The sequence below is a fragment of the Gastrolobium bilobum genome, unplaced genomic scaffold (assembly GCF_033153095.1).
Source record: "Gastrolobium bilobum isolate Gb01-03AN ecotype WA unplaced genomic scaffold, APGP_CSIRO_Gbil_v1 utg8480, whole genome shotgun sequence".
Lineage (NCBI taxonomy): Eukaryota > Viridiplantae > Streptophyta > Magnoliopsida > Fabales > Fabaceae > Gastrolobium > Gastrolobium bilobum.
Window position 1 is genome coordinate 464561 of NW_026899605.1, and position 14213 is coordinate 478773.

The 14213-nt window shown below is 33.7% G+C and overlaps 3 protein-coding genes across 3 annotated transcripts; 2 read left to right on the forward strand and 1 right to left on the reverse strand.

Annotated features, from left to right (window-relative positions):
- The first annotated feature begins 1541 nt into the window (after window positions 1-1541).
- LOC133291928 (syntaxin-32-like) lies at window positions 1542-4484 on the forward strand. The gene is made up of 4 exons (XM_061490286.1): window positions 1542-1616; window positions 1710-1888; window positions 2697-2885; window positions 4325-4484. Exons 1-4 carry the CDS (start codon window positions 1542-1544, stop codon window positions 4482-4484), a joined length of 603 nt encoding a protein of 200 aa, XP_061346270.1.
- Window positions 4485-5012: 528 nt separating this feature from the next.
- Window positions 5013-8656, forward strand: LOC133291862 (syntaxin-32-like). Its single transcript, XM_061490188.1, has 5 exons — window positions 5013-5457; window positions 5550-5800; window positions 5895-6073; window positions 7204-7401; window positions 8186-8656. Exons 1-5 carry the CDS (start codon window positions 5217-5219, stop codon window positions 8343-8345), a joined length of 1029 nt encoding a protein of 342 aa, XP_061346172.1. The 5' UTR covers window positions 5013-5216; the 3' UTR covers window positions 8346-8656.
- A 1548-nt stretch (window positions 8657-10204) lies between these two features.
- On the reverse strand, window positions 10205-12224 carry LOC133291916 (F-box/kelch-repeat protein At3g23880-like). The gene is made up of 2 exons (XM_061490272.1): window positions 10941-12224; window positions 10205-10513 (listed from the first exon to the last, which is right to left on the reverse strand). The coding sequence occupies exon 1, from the start codon at window positions 12127-12129 to the stop codon at window positions 10963-10965; it is 1167 nt and encodes a 388-aa protein (XP_061346256.1). The 5' UTR covers window positions 12130-12224; the 3' UTR covers window positions 10205-10513; window positions 10941-10962.
- Window positions 12225-14213: the final 1989 nt, after the last annotated feature.

The following is a 14213-nucleotide window of genomic DNA, read 5'->3' on the forward strand; positions in this document are numbered from 1 at the left end:
TTTTTTTTTTTACTAATTAATTTTTTTTCGAGTAAATAGAATTGTATTCTTTAAAAAATGTGAAGTTTTTGAATTAAACTGAATAAAAATTTAAAAAACAAAGATAACGACAAAGAGTGATTTAGTAGTTATAAATCAATGAATATCCAGTTTTTTAACAGTCATTTCATGGAATAAAACAGTTATTTGTTTTAATAACAATGAATATCCTGTATTTTTTTTTCAAAAAACGTAAAGATTTGATTTAAACTGAATAAAGGTTAAAAAAAACGATTGGATTACATGATCAACATCAATTATTTAAAAAACAAAGATGACGACAAAAGAGTGATTCAGTAGTTATTAATGAGATTTTCATGGAATAAAGCAGTCATTTGTTTTAAAAAACAATGAATATCCCTTTTTTTTTTTCAAAAAACGTAAAGATTTGAATTAAACTGAATAAAAGGTTAAAAAAACGATTAGATTACATGATCAACATCAATTATTTAAAAAACAAAGATGACGACAAAGAGTGATTTAGTAGTTATAAATCAATGAATAAGCAATCTTGACCATTGATTTAAAGTAACAAATCCTGTCAATTGAAAATATAATTCTTTTTTGTATTTATTATATTCACCGATTTACCATTAAAGGAAACTTTTTTATATGTTGTAGTGTGAACACATTGGTGAAATTGAACCACAGTGCGACACATCAGCAAGGTTTCCACATAATGGAATTCCTTTATAATATAAGATTCTACACGCTTATAATGTGATCATGATTTCCTTAACTAACTACGGACCCGACATGGTTATACAAGTTATTTAGAAGAACCATATGGAATCTCTCGTGTTTTGTTTTGTTTTTTTGTTTTTTTTTTTGTGGGAAATGAATCTCTCGTGTTTTTATACTGTTGTTTCTAACTAAAGTTTGTTTTAATCAGAATAATTAACCCAACAAAAACTATTTGTTTGTGCAAGGTTTTAAAAATGACCGTCGGGCACATATTTTTCCCAATAATTATTTTAAAAATCTCTTTTAAGAATTATTTATTTATAAATTATTTTAAATATGAAACAATCTAAATTCTAAACACACTACATATAGATACAAAATAAAATTACTATTTATTTATTATTATACGGTATCAATTATAACTCCAAATAGTAGAAACTAGAAACCCATAAACCTAAATTAAATATACAGACAATATATTATTTTTTATAACACTTTTTATTATTAAACAAAATCTCATGTTACTTTTGTTGATTTTTTTTTTATACTTATTTTTGTTGAATTTAAGTTATTTAACAAAAGTCATGTGAAATTTTATTTAATAATATAAGAATTAAAAAGAATATGTTATACTAATAGGATTCGTGAAACTGTAAATTATGTTGTTAGAAGTTAGAAAGAGAAGCCCTCTGTGTAAAATGTCCAATAGAATAAGACGCTACTGCAATGCCACCATCTTCATTTCCAAAATTAGTTTTGTTATGTACCGGCCCGTGATAGGTCGAAGAAGGATCAATTTAAAATCTGAATCAATAATAATGATAAATATTCATATACTAATCCTAATACTACAACTCAGTGAGTTTAAAGATGTTCTCACCATGCGAATTGAAGTATTGTATTGTATTTTATTGGTGCGTTTTAACTTTTACGTATTTTCTGCTGTCATTGCCGACACTGATGTTATGCTATCGTTTCTTATGAAGAACTTGAAAGTACGTGATAATAGAAGACAATTGTTTTCGTCTTCTGCCTCTAAGGAATCTGTAAATCCCTTCGTACGTCAACGTCCTCTGGCAACAAAATTCGCTGCTGCTACTTCTAATGCCCCTGCACCACCCCCAGGGGCTAGTGGGTCTCCATCTTCATCTCAGTTGTTTCCTAAGTACGTGTTTGTTGTTTTCTTGCTAATTTTTTTGTAATGCCGTTAAACTATCGTATTATGCTTGGATTATTAAGTGCATAGTTTTTTTTTTTTTGTTCGAAGGAACTGTTGACTGGTGAGGTGGTTCTAAGCAAGCCTGGTTTATTAAAATAGAGTAAAAGTGTGGTCACATACCCTTCTTTTATTTGTTTTCCTTTAACTGTTATTGAAATATAACTCAATTTTGCAGCATTTTTTCCATTGTACATATTAATTTCAAATCACTTACTTTGTCTTTATCCCTCTCTTGTTTTCGCTTTAAACAAGCACAAGTTCACACCCACTGCTTCACTGAATTAATTATTTCATCCGTTTAATTTAATTTGTGGTCTTCAATTACTTGTTTGGGTACATATAGAACTGTCAAACAAGCTGGTCCATTCAGATCTTGTTTTGTCAGCCTAGCCTGGCCTAACAAAACTGTAGGACTAGTCAAACTTGGCTTGGCTAGGAGAAATTGGCAGGTCAAACAAGCCGGCTAAAAACACATGTAGAAATGTAGGCTGACTCATTCAAACTATTTTCTTTTGCTGGGCTGGCTTGGCCCAACAAAAGGGATGAGAGTTGAAATGTTAGCTCCACCCATCAAAAATTTGCTATTTTCGGACTAAAACGACAGCTCTAGGTACAAGGCATGGTTTGTGGATCCTTTCCTATTTAATAATGAAATTATGCTCCTATATTTTAAGGTTGTTTCAGGTTGGTTTGAATTATACCTCAAACTATGATTTCATACAATTTTATTTTTTCTTGGCCTTTATATCTGTAGGAAGGGTGTGGATGGAGAGAGTCAACCATTGCTGCAACAACAGCAACAACAGGTAGTTCCATTGCAAGACAGTTACATGCAAAGCAGAGCTGAAGCTCTTCAGAATATTGAGTCCACTGTTCATGAGTTCAGCAACATTTTTAATCAAGTAGCAACACTTGTTTCGCAACAAGGAGAGATTGCCATCAGGTTTTTATATTTCTCACTTGTGTGCTATATGGGTACAGTCTTATTGTCCTTTATTTCTGTATTCCAATACAATATAGGATGTGTGTTACTATTAGATCCAACCTTACTTGATTAGTCAGTAATTCTGATATCAAATGAGCCTATGCTGGTTAGATTGACTGTGAGATGAGTTTGGGCCTTGACTTCAATAACCCTGTATTCTACCTAGCAATCTGTTGCTTTGGTTTCTGGTTGTCCGTGGGAGATGATTGGGTTGTTTACTGCATGTTGACTGTAGAGTTATGGATGTCGTGCCATTTAAATTGCTGGTTTGGCTGTTTACCTAGTGGATAAGAATTTAGACTCTTTACAAGGTAAACTTTTAGAGCGTAAAGTTTAAGTGGATACTTTACTGTTGATGACAAAGTGACTAGATTGTGTCATGGTAACTTAATGGACAAGTACTATGGCGCTTGTACTTGAAAAGGTTCTGAACCTTTGATACCTTCTAGTGAGTGGTTGTTCACGATGCACTTTGCTCTTGAAAGTGCATTCTATGCTTTGAGGAGTTAAATCTCACGCATGAAACCCATGCTTTGGCCTTCCTTGTATCGCTTTAAGTAATTCCTTGATCCTATTTGTTCCTTTGGATATGTACTGGTCTTGCCATAGAAACACTTCCTACTGGTTCTAATGTACTTGGTGACAGCTAAAATTAATCTCACATCTTTGGTTGGGAGACTAAGTTGGACAATACAAATGAATGTTTTGGTGTTCAGTTTAAGTATATCTTCTTGTTTATGACCTTTTTTTATTTGGTCATTGATTTCTTTTAGTATGTTTCGGGATATTTTGGACTTGGGGTGTACATAGGAGTAGGACATTGTAAACTTATTAGTGCTTTTCCTTATTTAATCCCAAATGAGGTTGGTATTATTATATTATTAGCTGGTGGAAGTGTCAGAGGGAGTGAAAGCTTGGTTTTTTGTGCCAGAAAATGCTGGGATTTGTATTGGCTGTATTCTTTTGAATTTTGATTTTAAATGGAGCTGTTCTATCAGTTTCTGGATATGTGCGGTTGCTATTACAAAAAATTGATGAACTGAAAGTAGAAGGGGAGAAAGTCATGCAACCATGTTGTCGAACTTGTTAGATAACTGGTTAACTTGTGAATTTACCTGTAAAACATTTCTTAACTTATTTGCAAAAAGGTGATGGTCAAACTTGAGGTAAACTTGGTAAAATGGTGAGGATGACATTTTTTTTTGAAGATCTTGCTCAACTTTTTCACTTTCAATGTTGGAATTTGCTTACTTATGTATGATTATGAAAATATTTATTGCTGTTGTGTAATTATGTATTTATGACGATTAGATATTATTTATTATTATGGTCTTATTCATATTGGCCAATTGAGACATTGGAGCCTGGAGGGGTTAATAAAGGTACTTAATTTGCAGGATCGATGAAAACATGGATGATACATTGGCAAACGTAGAGGGGGCACAAGGGGCTTTGTTGAAGTATCTGAACAGCATATCTTCTAATAGGTGGCTGATGATAAAGATTTTCTTTGTATTAATATTTTTCCTTATGGTTTTCTTATTTTTTGTGGCTTAAGTCATTCGAGTAACACAGATCGAGGAAACAAGTGACGGCCTTGTTACCGGTGATAAGCCTTCTGTAGTTCATTAATATTTCTTTCTCCAAATATATATTTGTCCCGGTAGTGTTTAGCTTAGCACCAAGTTTGTCAAATTGTATAGTTCACGTAGCGATTTTCTTCAATTTTGACACCTCGTATTTTTTGATTCTTACGTAGCATATTTTGCTGCACTGTATAGTGAATTATTTGGACACATATTTCGTTACACAGTGTAGCGAAATATGTCATGTGACATTTTGGGTAAACAAAATATTTGCTACTTTATTCATACGTCAGAGTTATGATCGTTATTAATGTAAAATCAAATACCATTTTGTTTAGCAAAAAAAAAAAAAAAATCAAATACTTTTTTATCCAAATAAATAAATAAATATCAATTACTTTTGTTTTTGTTTTTTTAATTTATTTCGGATAGAGTAGTTATCAAATCAATTAACTCGTGTTATAATAAAAGCAAGCAAAATCTTGATCTAAAATTCGTTAGATGTTACATGTCCAAATAGAGCAACAGGCTACTGCAAAGCAAATGCAATCTGCCATTTTCATTTCCAAAATTCGTTTCACTGTATCCATTGATCTATACACCACAGCAAAACGCAATCCGATTCCGATTCCGATTCCAATTCTGACTAGATCTAGGGTTTCCACATTTCGTTGTTATTCGCCGGAGCAACACCGATTGAAAGATGCACATCAAATCGGCGCAGTCATCATTTCGGGATCGGTCGCAGGAATTCCAGAGCATTGCGGAGAGGTTGAAGAAGTCAGGATCTGGGCCCAATGGGCCTAGCAGTAGTGGTGCTAGTTCTTCCAGATCGGAGGAACAACGATCTGCTGTTGCAATTCAATCAGAATTCAATAGGAGGGCTTCCAAGATTGGCTACGGGATTCACCAAACGTCTCAGAAGCTCGCTAAGCTCGCCAAGTGTAAGCAATTCAATTCAATTCGATTCATTTAATACACTATTCATGATGTGGGTGATTGTTTCTTGTCAATTCATTTTTGTTTTGATTCGCAGTGGCTAAAAGAACTTCGGTTTTTGACGATCCCACCATGGAAATCCAAGAGCTTACGGGTGTTATTAAGCAAGATATTACTGCTCTGAACTCTGCTGTTGTGGATCTTCAGTTACTCTGCAACTCTACAAATGAGAGTGGAAACGCTTCTACCGACACAACTAGCCATTCAACCACGGTTGTGGATGACCTAAAGACCCGATTGATGAGCACCACAAAAGAGTTTAAAGATGTTCTCACCATGCGAACTGAGGTATTGTATTGTATTGTATTGGTGTGTTCTTACTTTTACGTATTTTCTGCAAGTCATTGCTGACCCTGATGTTATACTATCTTTTTTAATGAAGAACTTGAAAGTACATGACAATAGAAGACAATTGTTTTCGTCCTCTGCCTCTAAGGAATCTGCAAATCCCTTCGTCCGTCAACGTCCTTTGGCTACAAGGTCGGCTGCTACTGCTTCTAATGCCCCCGCACCACCCCCATGGGCTAGTGGGTCACCATCTTCATCTCAGTTGCTTCCTAAGTACGTTATGGTTTTTTTCTTCTTTTGTTGCTTGTATTGTTATAGGCTGTAGTTAAGCATGTGTAATAACTTCAATTACTGTGTATTTTCATCACATTAACTTGTAGTATTATGCTTGATTAGATTTTTAAGTGCATAGATTTTTTCGCAAGAAACTGATGATTCTAAGTATGTCTGATTTATTGAGGAGAATAGAGTAAAAGTGTGGTCGTATTCCCTTCTTTTATTCATTTTCCTTGAATTGTTATTGTAGTATAATTCGATTTTCTAGAAATGTATCACAAACATTGTACCAATATTAATTTCATATCATGAGTTTTGGTTTTTCCCCTCTGTTGTGATAGTATTTTGACATCACCTTGCACGAGCACTAGCTCACAAACTTTACTGAATTAATTCATTCGTTTAATTTAGTTTTGGGACTTCAATTGCTTGCATTTACAAGTAGACCTGTCAAACATGGCCTGTTCAGACTTGGGAAAACTGTGCCGCCAATTAACTGTTGAAATTATAAGGGTTTAGGTTGGGAAAGAAGGAAAAAAGAGAAAATAAAAGATATTAGATTATTTTCTATTTTGTATAATGTGATGTGATATGTTACAGAATATAAAGCAGAAACTCTTATTTATACTAATGCTAGAATCAAACCAAAGAAGGAAACAAATCAACAATTATAATAAAGTATAGAAACCATTCCTTAGAGATCATCAAAGAAACATTAAGATGTTCCAAAATTAATAATGATAATATGAGATATTATCTAGATATTCTAGCAGAAACTTCAACCGGCTAGGAGAAATGGTGGTTAAAATAGGCTGGCTCAAAATACTTGTAAAAATTGCTGTGGTCCATTCTATCTTTTTTCCTTTGTTGGACTAACCTGGCCTGGCCCAACAAAGGGATGGGAGATTAGGATTTGAAATATTGGGTGTGGCCCACAAAATTTTCCTGTCTGCCCTAATTCAGAACTGTAGTTATATGTCGTGATTTGGATCCTTTTCTAAGTAATAATAAAAACTTTTGTTGTGCTCCCAATATTTTAAGGTTGTTTCCTGGTTAAGTCGGATTATATTTGAAACTATGGTTTCATACAATTTTATTTTATTTTTTCGTGACCTTTAAATCCACAGGAAGCAGGTGGACGGGGAGAGTCAACCATTGCTGCAACAACAGCAGCTGCAGCAGCAGCAGATGGTTCCATTGCAAGATAATTACATGCAAAGCAGAGCTGAAGCTCTTCAGAATGTTGAGTCCACTATTCATGAGCTCAGCAACATCTTTAATCAGCTAGCAACACTTGTTTCCCAACAAGGAGAGATTGCCATCAGGTTTTTATATGTCTCACTTTTGTGCCATATAGATCATCCATGTTGTCCTTTATTTCTGCATTCCAATACGAATGGGATGTATGTTACTAATTGATACAAGCTTACTTGATTCATTAGTAATTCTGTTGCCAAATGAGCTTATGCCAGTTATATTGACTGTGAGATAAATTTGGGCCTTGACTTTAATAAGCTTGTAGTATGTGTAGCAAAAAATCGCTTTGGTTTTTGGTTGTCTGTGGGAAATGATTTGGTTGTTTACTCATTTACTGTATATTGACTATGATTTAGTGGTCCTTGTGGATGCCATAATGTTTGAATTGCTTGTTTTGCTGCTTAGTAAGCTGAGAGATTGGCTTGCATAAGAACTTAGCTCCTATAAAGGACTGGGCAAATTTTATGAAGTACATTGTATATGGATAAGATTGCTCATATGTTGGAGAAGATTGGGTTTTTTCTGTTTGTTGACTATAAGGTTGTGGATGCCATGCTGTTAAATTGCTTTTTTTGCTGTTTACTGAGTGGAGAAATGAATTGCGGAAGAATTTAGCCTCCTCTAAAGTATACGGTGAACTCAGAGATTAAGGTGTAAGTGGCTTTGATGAAAAAATGAATAGTTTGTGTCATGGTAACCTTATGAACAGTTACTGCATTAGTTTAAAACTACGTGAATGATTGCATTTGCATATTTGATTGCTGATAAGGCGAATTGATTTTTGCTTGACTTTTGTTTTCATATTGGCCAATTGAGACATTGGTGGATTTGATAGAGGTCCTTAATTTGCAGGATTGATGAAAACATGGATGATTCATTGGCAAATGTAGAGGGGGCACAAGGGGCTCTGTTGAAGTATCTGAACAGCATATCTTCTAATAGGTGGCTAATGATCAAGATTTTCTTTGTATTAATATTTTTCCTTATGGTTTTCTTATTTTTTGTGGCATAGTCATGCCAATGACAGAGAAATGAAAACGTGGACACCAGTGACGGCCTTCTTACCGGTGATGAGTCTTCTGCGTTTCATTAATATTTCTTTCTCCAAATATATATTCATTCCTCCAGAGTTTTGCGTAGTACCATGTTTGTCAAATTTTATATTTGTACTTATTGGTACATATAACGAGGTTAAGAACTGTGTATTACATTCGGTCCATTTATCCTTTCGTAATTTATGTTGATTATTTTACAGTGGAGGCTTTTTTTAAAATATTTGTTATGCATATCGATGTTGGGATTTGGGAGCAAAGAAAAGCAATGGCTTGGTAATGTGTTCTCGAGCTGATCATCGGAAAATCAGAATAAAGTAGAATCAGATTATATATAGTATTGCAATATTACTCGTTAAATATTTTCTGCATTCGTAATTTATTAACATGATTTACTATATTTAGAATGGATGATAATATATCTTGAAATGTTTTTTATATGACGTGAATGTACAAATATAAAACAACTTGAATATCTGAATGTATAATTTTTATTTTTTTTGTTCCGAGTGGGCTGAATATTGTTTGTTTGACAACTACCGCAATCTTATTCTTGTAAGGAATTTCAATACTCCAAACAAACTCCTAGGAACAACTAACGGCATGACCAATGGACTCCAAAATTAAATGGTAACTCAGCTTAACATGACTCGCAGGATTGTAAATGTTTCAATTGATTATTCTTAACGGAATCAAATGTTACTAGCTATTAAACCAAAATAATATAATTCGCATAACATGATCCACACAACACTAAATGTTTCGATTATTACCCTTAACAAGATTAAATGCTACTAACTACCAAACTCAAAAAAGTTTCCTTGCTCACAAACTCTGGAAACCATGGGGATCTTTTATTTTTTACCCTAAGGTCTGTTATAGTGTCCAAGATGACTGCATTTTATATTTTTCATCATCCACACCTGAGTTTTACTTAATCCCCAATAATAAACTTACACTGAAACATCCTCCCATCATTCTCAAATTACAAAATGTAAAGTCATTGAAAACCCCATATTGCAGAGGTATCTCACATAAATTCCTTTCTACCAAATCAAAGGCAATAATTCTTTTATGTAATTCATAATGACAGGTAAGCCAACAAATGTTAAAGAGCAATTCAGGGAATACGGGATCCCAGAGTTTCCTTCCATGAATTGCACTTCCAATCACATTTATTTCGTATGAAGAAATCCAAATGTAAAAAACAAGTTTGCAGACTGTGAAACGTGCTCGCAAAAGATTATGGATCTAACTGAATCTATCTTATGATCATAGATTACGCAGCTAAATATGATCTTGACAAAGGAATAGAAAATATGAAGGGAAATATTAGACTAGTTCTGCTGAAGCTCTAATTTGTACGTCCGTAGCACCATCCTTGCCATAGGCAATCAAAGTATCTTTAGGGGTATCATGAAAATATGACCGAAACATTATGACACTAGATCAGTATATGACACTAGATTAGTATGATGAACAATTTAAACCAATGACATGCAAGAAGAACTCATATCACAACTTGATTAGTTTCAACCCTTTCACCCCATCCCTCCTATTAGCTCCTAGATGATTGAGATCAACAATTTTTCTAGATGAATATCACGTCTCCATAACTTCATGTCAAAACGAGCAACAACATAACTAACAAAAATCAGGAATTGTTTTTGAAGAAAAGGCATCTAAAATACGGAAAAATAAGGGGCCTGAACCTAAAAACCTTGTAAAAGAGGGTAAGACAAACAAACGGCAAACATATAAATAACAACATTGAGAGAGAAAAAACATTAAGATGTTAAATAGCATGTACTAACTCCAACTTTGAAACATAATTAAATTCTAAAGTATGTTTACACTCCAACCTTACTGAAAACACCACAAAAACATACGCTAATTCTGCACTGACACGAGAGTATTTAATATTAAATATATGACATTCTCTTCCAAATGCTACGCTTTCTGCCAGCAGTATCATCATTTGAAGGAAAACTAGGATATCAAGGTAAAAAAAAAACCACTCCCTATTAAATCCCAACCACTGAGGGTGGAGTAAGGACAATACTTTATGCAGCAGCCAACCCTTGTATATTTGCAAAACCGTATCAAATATTCTTGCATACTTCGTGGCCTGCAGGAAACATGAGCCAAACGTAAATGGCATCATATACGTTGTATAAGATTTTAGCTTTAAAACTGCTATTGTAAAATCTCACTCGAAATCCTAGTTGTTTTACTACAAACATTAGCTGTTTCTCTTATAAAATTTTCCACTCAATTTGCCTTTAATTATTCTAAATAAGCAACGCGGTAAATATTTTCCCCAACCACGGGTGAATTCAATCCACAACCATACCTTATCTTTTTTGTTGTGATTTCATGTCTCATTATTTTATTTTTTTTGACAAAAACGAAATATTATTAGCTAGGAAGGGGAGAGCACAAGATATAATAAGGTATCATTTTCATGCATATCATGCATTTTGTATATAACTTTTCATTTTTCATAATGCAAGATAAATAGGAATAAAAAGTTCTAAAGGAATGGAGAACATTACCTGCCCTAATTCTTCTTGTCTGTCAGTGTTCGTCGTCTTCACTTGCTTTCCCAAAGTCACTGGGAAGTGATAATAGACTTTCTCTATACATAGCAAACTGTAGTAGACTCTCTATGTAAAAGCTATTTTTGGAATGCACAACTAGCTCTCTGTTGTCATTAAGTTTCATTAGGTTTCCAACGGCATCTGATCCAATAATTACACCACCTTCGTAGTTGCAATCATTGTAATAAGTGGCCTTAGTCCAAGATGAGTTCACTTTATATTCTTTCATCACCCAGCAAACCTTTGTAGCTGGGTAACACAGACTGAGACATCCTCCTATTACCATCAAATGACAACCAATTTCAAGAAACGATTCTCCGGTAAGACATGGTAAAGGAATCACAGATAAACTCCTTTCTGTCAAATCAAAGGCAATAATCATAGCAACCTCGGTATCATCATTGGTATCATCATCATCATCATCAGCAGCAGCAGAGAAAGCCAACCAATGAAGAGCTCCATTCAAGAGTAACCCAGCACTGTAGTTCTCCCCGCCAGTCAGATATGGAAAATCAATACCCTCAACTTTGTTCCAAGAATTGGTTTTCATGGAGAAAAACATGAAATGAGTTTCTGAACTATATTGACCGAGAGGTACCATAATAATAATTACCAAGTAGTCATCCGTTGATGCATCATACCCAAGACCATATAGAATTTTGATCAATGAGTGATAATGAGAACATGATATTGGTTTCTGTGCACCGGTAGATGGATTCCATACAGTAAGATAATCAGCATTGACATACCTTAATAGTACAAACCCACGACAAGAACCCAAAATTTGAAAATTATTATAAGAATAACAATTATTATGGGAAGGGGATGATGGATGTGAATAACAGAAGTATATTAGAGCACAATCTTCGTAAACTGATGGCTCTATATCTATAGATCCAAATAAAGAACCATGCTGTGATTCAACAAGATAACAGTGGATGGGTGCGGCAGCTAGGTCAAAATGGGTTTTTGCAAATTGGGGATCCGAGATAAGAGTGAGCCATGACTTACACACACATTTGAAAAGCAACAGAGATCTCACCGGCAACCTCAACAGAATTTCTTCTATTAACTCGTGAGGGAGTGTGGGAGTGAGGCCTAACATTTGCTTATTCTTCATGCTCCTTGTTGACAAAGAAAGCATTAAGAATTTAATCAGATTTTCATGTGGAGATCTCTAAGCCTAATATGGGATTACATAGAATGAGATACACAAAACCTAGCACTTCCAGTTTTTTATTCCCTTCTTGAAAATTTTGAAAATTAGGGTTAAAAGTGAGTGAGTGTCAGTCTTTTTTTTTATTTTTCTTCTATTTATAATGGGAGGGTGACCCGAAAAATATTTCAAGGTATCGGTTTGGTTTATTTCATAAATAATGAAATTGGTAATTTTCTTAATAAGAAAATAATAATAAATTACAAAATAAAATATAAATCCCTATAAATTACAAGAATGTTATGCAATGTGTCGATATTATTCTACTGTTCATTTTCAATGCAGATTAATTTTATGAATATTTCTTTTTGTAACTATGTTTTGTACGCTGTCATACTAAGTCATGAAACACATTTAAACAAAATTATTTCTGACTGTTTCAGGTAATATGGATAATTATCGGTGCCATGATTAACCAACAACAGCCAACAACACCTTCCGCCAACATTTTTTTTTGGTCTAACAAAAACTTCTGGTGTTGCTGATATTTGAATTTACTGTTGTGATAAATGAAAATAAACAAGCATATAAACTAATCTTATTGGAATTAAATATGATGTATTAAATATATGTATCTCAGATATGTAGGCAATTAAACTAATAAACGTTTGTTGTCGCATTAAATGTGGTATCTCAAATCTTTTTAAAATTGTCATCTAATATATGTCACACACACATAAAAAAAAGTAATCTAAAATGAAGTATAAAAACCCTTTTTGTGTGTATAAATACTAAAATTTAATACACATACATCATTGGTTTTTGATTGTGAAAGGATTAATGGCTTGTGCGTCCTCTTATAAACATATCTTTTAGAATATAATGATATACAATCGCTTCTTGATTTTATTTTATTTTTTAATAAATCGATCGTTTTTATTTTCTCCGTGTATCGCACGGATCATGCACTAATAATAATAACAAATTACAAAATAAAACATAAGATTTTTTACGATCCCACCATGGAAATCCAAGAGCTTACGGGTGTTATTAAGCAAGATATTACTGCTCTGAACTCTGCTGTTGTGGATCTTCAGTTATTTTGCAACTCTACAAATGAGAGTGGGAACGCTTCTACCGACACAACTAGCCATTCAACCATGGTTGTGATCGCCACTCTCCGGCAAAGAATGGGAGAGTGAGGGAGCGTCCGGCCACCATTTTGGGTGGTTCCGGCAGCGGTGCACTCATCTCTATGTGGCGGTCCTTCCCCTGGAGTTTCGGCCTGAGTTGAGTTCGGGTGACGGCGCGGCAGACCTGACGGCTAGGGTTCCTCTTTCGCGTCCTAGGGTTTCTCGCCAAAGGATTGGGTCTTTGGGCTTTTGGGTCCATGGAAACCCTAAAGGGGCTTGAGACAGATACTATGGGCTAGACGAAAGTCGAATTCCAAAGTTGTATTATTTAATTTAATTTTATTTTATTTTCTTTAAAATAGGAAGGCCATGGATTAAAGTAATTATGATTTATTATTTAATGCTTTTATTGATTGGTATAAATTATATGATTGATAACATGCTTTATTGCGATAACATGCCATATAGAATAGGTGGTGCCATATTTTTGCATAAATTGTATGATTGCGTGAGCATAATAGCTATTATGTCTTCAGCGACTAGTATGATAGTTATTATGAGATTATTTTGATTTTAAATCATCCTAAGAAATTAATTAATAATTATTATGATTTTTATTAAAAATCTAGATTAATAATTGAATTAATTAATTTTGGATAATTAACATCAAGAAAAATAATCGTTATGGAAATTATTTTGATTTCAAATTATCCTCATAAATGATAATTATTATGATTGTTGCAATCTAGATTAATAATTAAGTCAGCTATTTGGATGATTTAAATCTAGAAAAATAATTAGAGAAAATTTCCTAAGAGAATTCTTTTATTTTGCGAGTAATTTGTGGGTTTTCTGAAATGGTCATAGAATAACACATGCTGCATACAACATTCATGTATCATGATTGTTTGGTGCACACGCTGACGTAAAGTGACCGGA

Excerpts from the sequence above, each read along its gene's own strand:
- LOC133291928 (XM_061490286.1), top strand. The coding sequence starts at position 1,542 with ATGATAAATATTCATATACTAATCCTAATACTACAACTCAGTGAGTTT. Across the intron at positions 1,617-1,709 it reads TTCTCACCATGCGAATTGAA|AACTTGAAAGTACGTGATAA; the intron begins GTATTGTATTGT and ends TTTCTTATGAAG. Across the intron at positions 1,889-2,696 it reads TCATCTCAGTTGTTTCCTAA|GAAGGGTGTGGATGGAGAGA; the intron begins GTACGTGTTTGT and ends TTATATCTGTAG.
- LOC133291862 (XM_061490188.1), top strand. The coding sequence starts at position 5,217 with ATGCACATCAAATCGGCGCAGTCATCATTTCGGGATCGGTCGCAGGAA. Across the intron at positions 6,074-7,203 it reads TCATCTCAGTTGCTTCCTAA|GAAGCAGGTGGACGGGGAGA; the intron begins GTACGTTATGGT and ends TTAAATCCACAG. Across the intron at positions 7,402-8,185 it reads CAAGGAGAGATTGCCATCAG|GATTGATGAAAACATGGATG; the intron begins GTTTTTATATGT and ends CTTAATTTGCAG.
- LOC133291916 (XM_061490272.1), bottom strand. The coding sequence starts at position 12,129 with ATGCTTTCTTTGTCAACAAGGAGCATGAAGAATAAGCAAATGTTAGGC.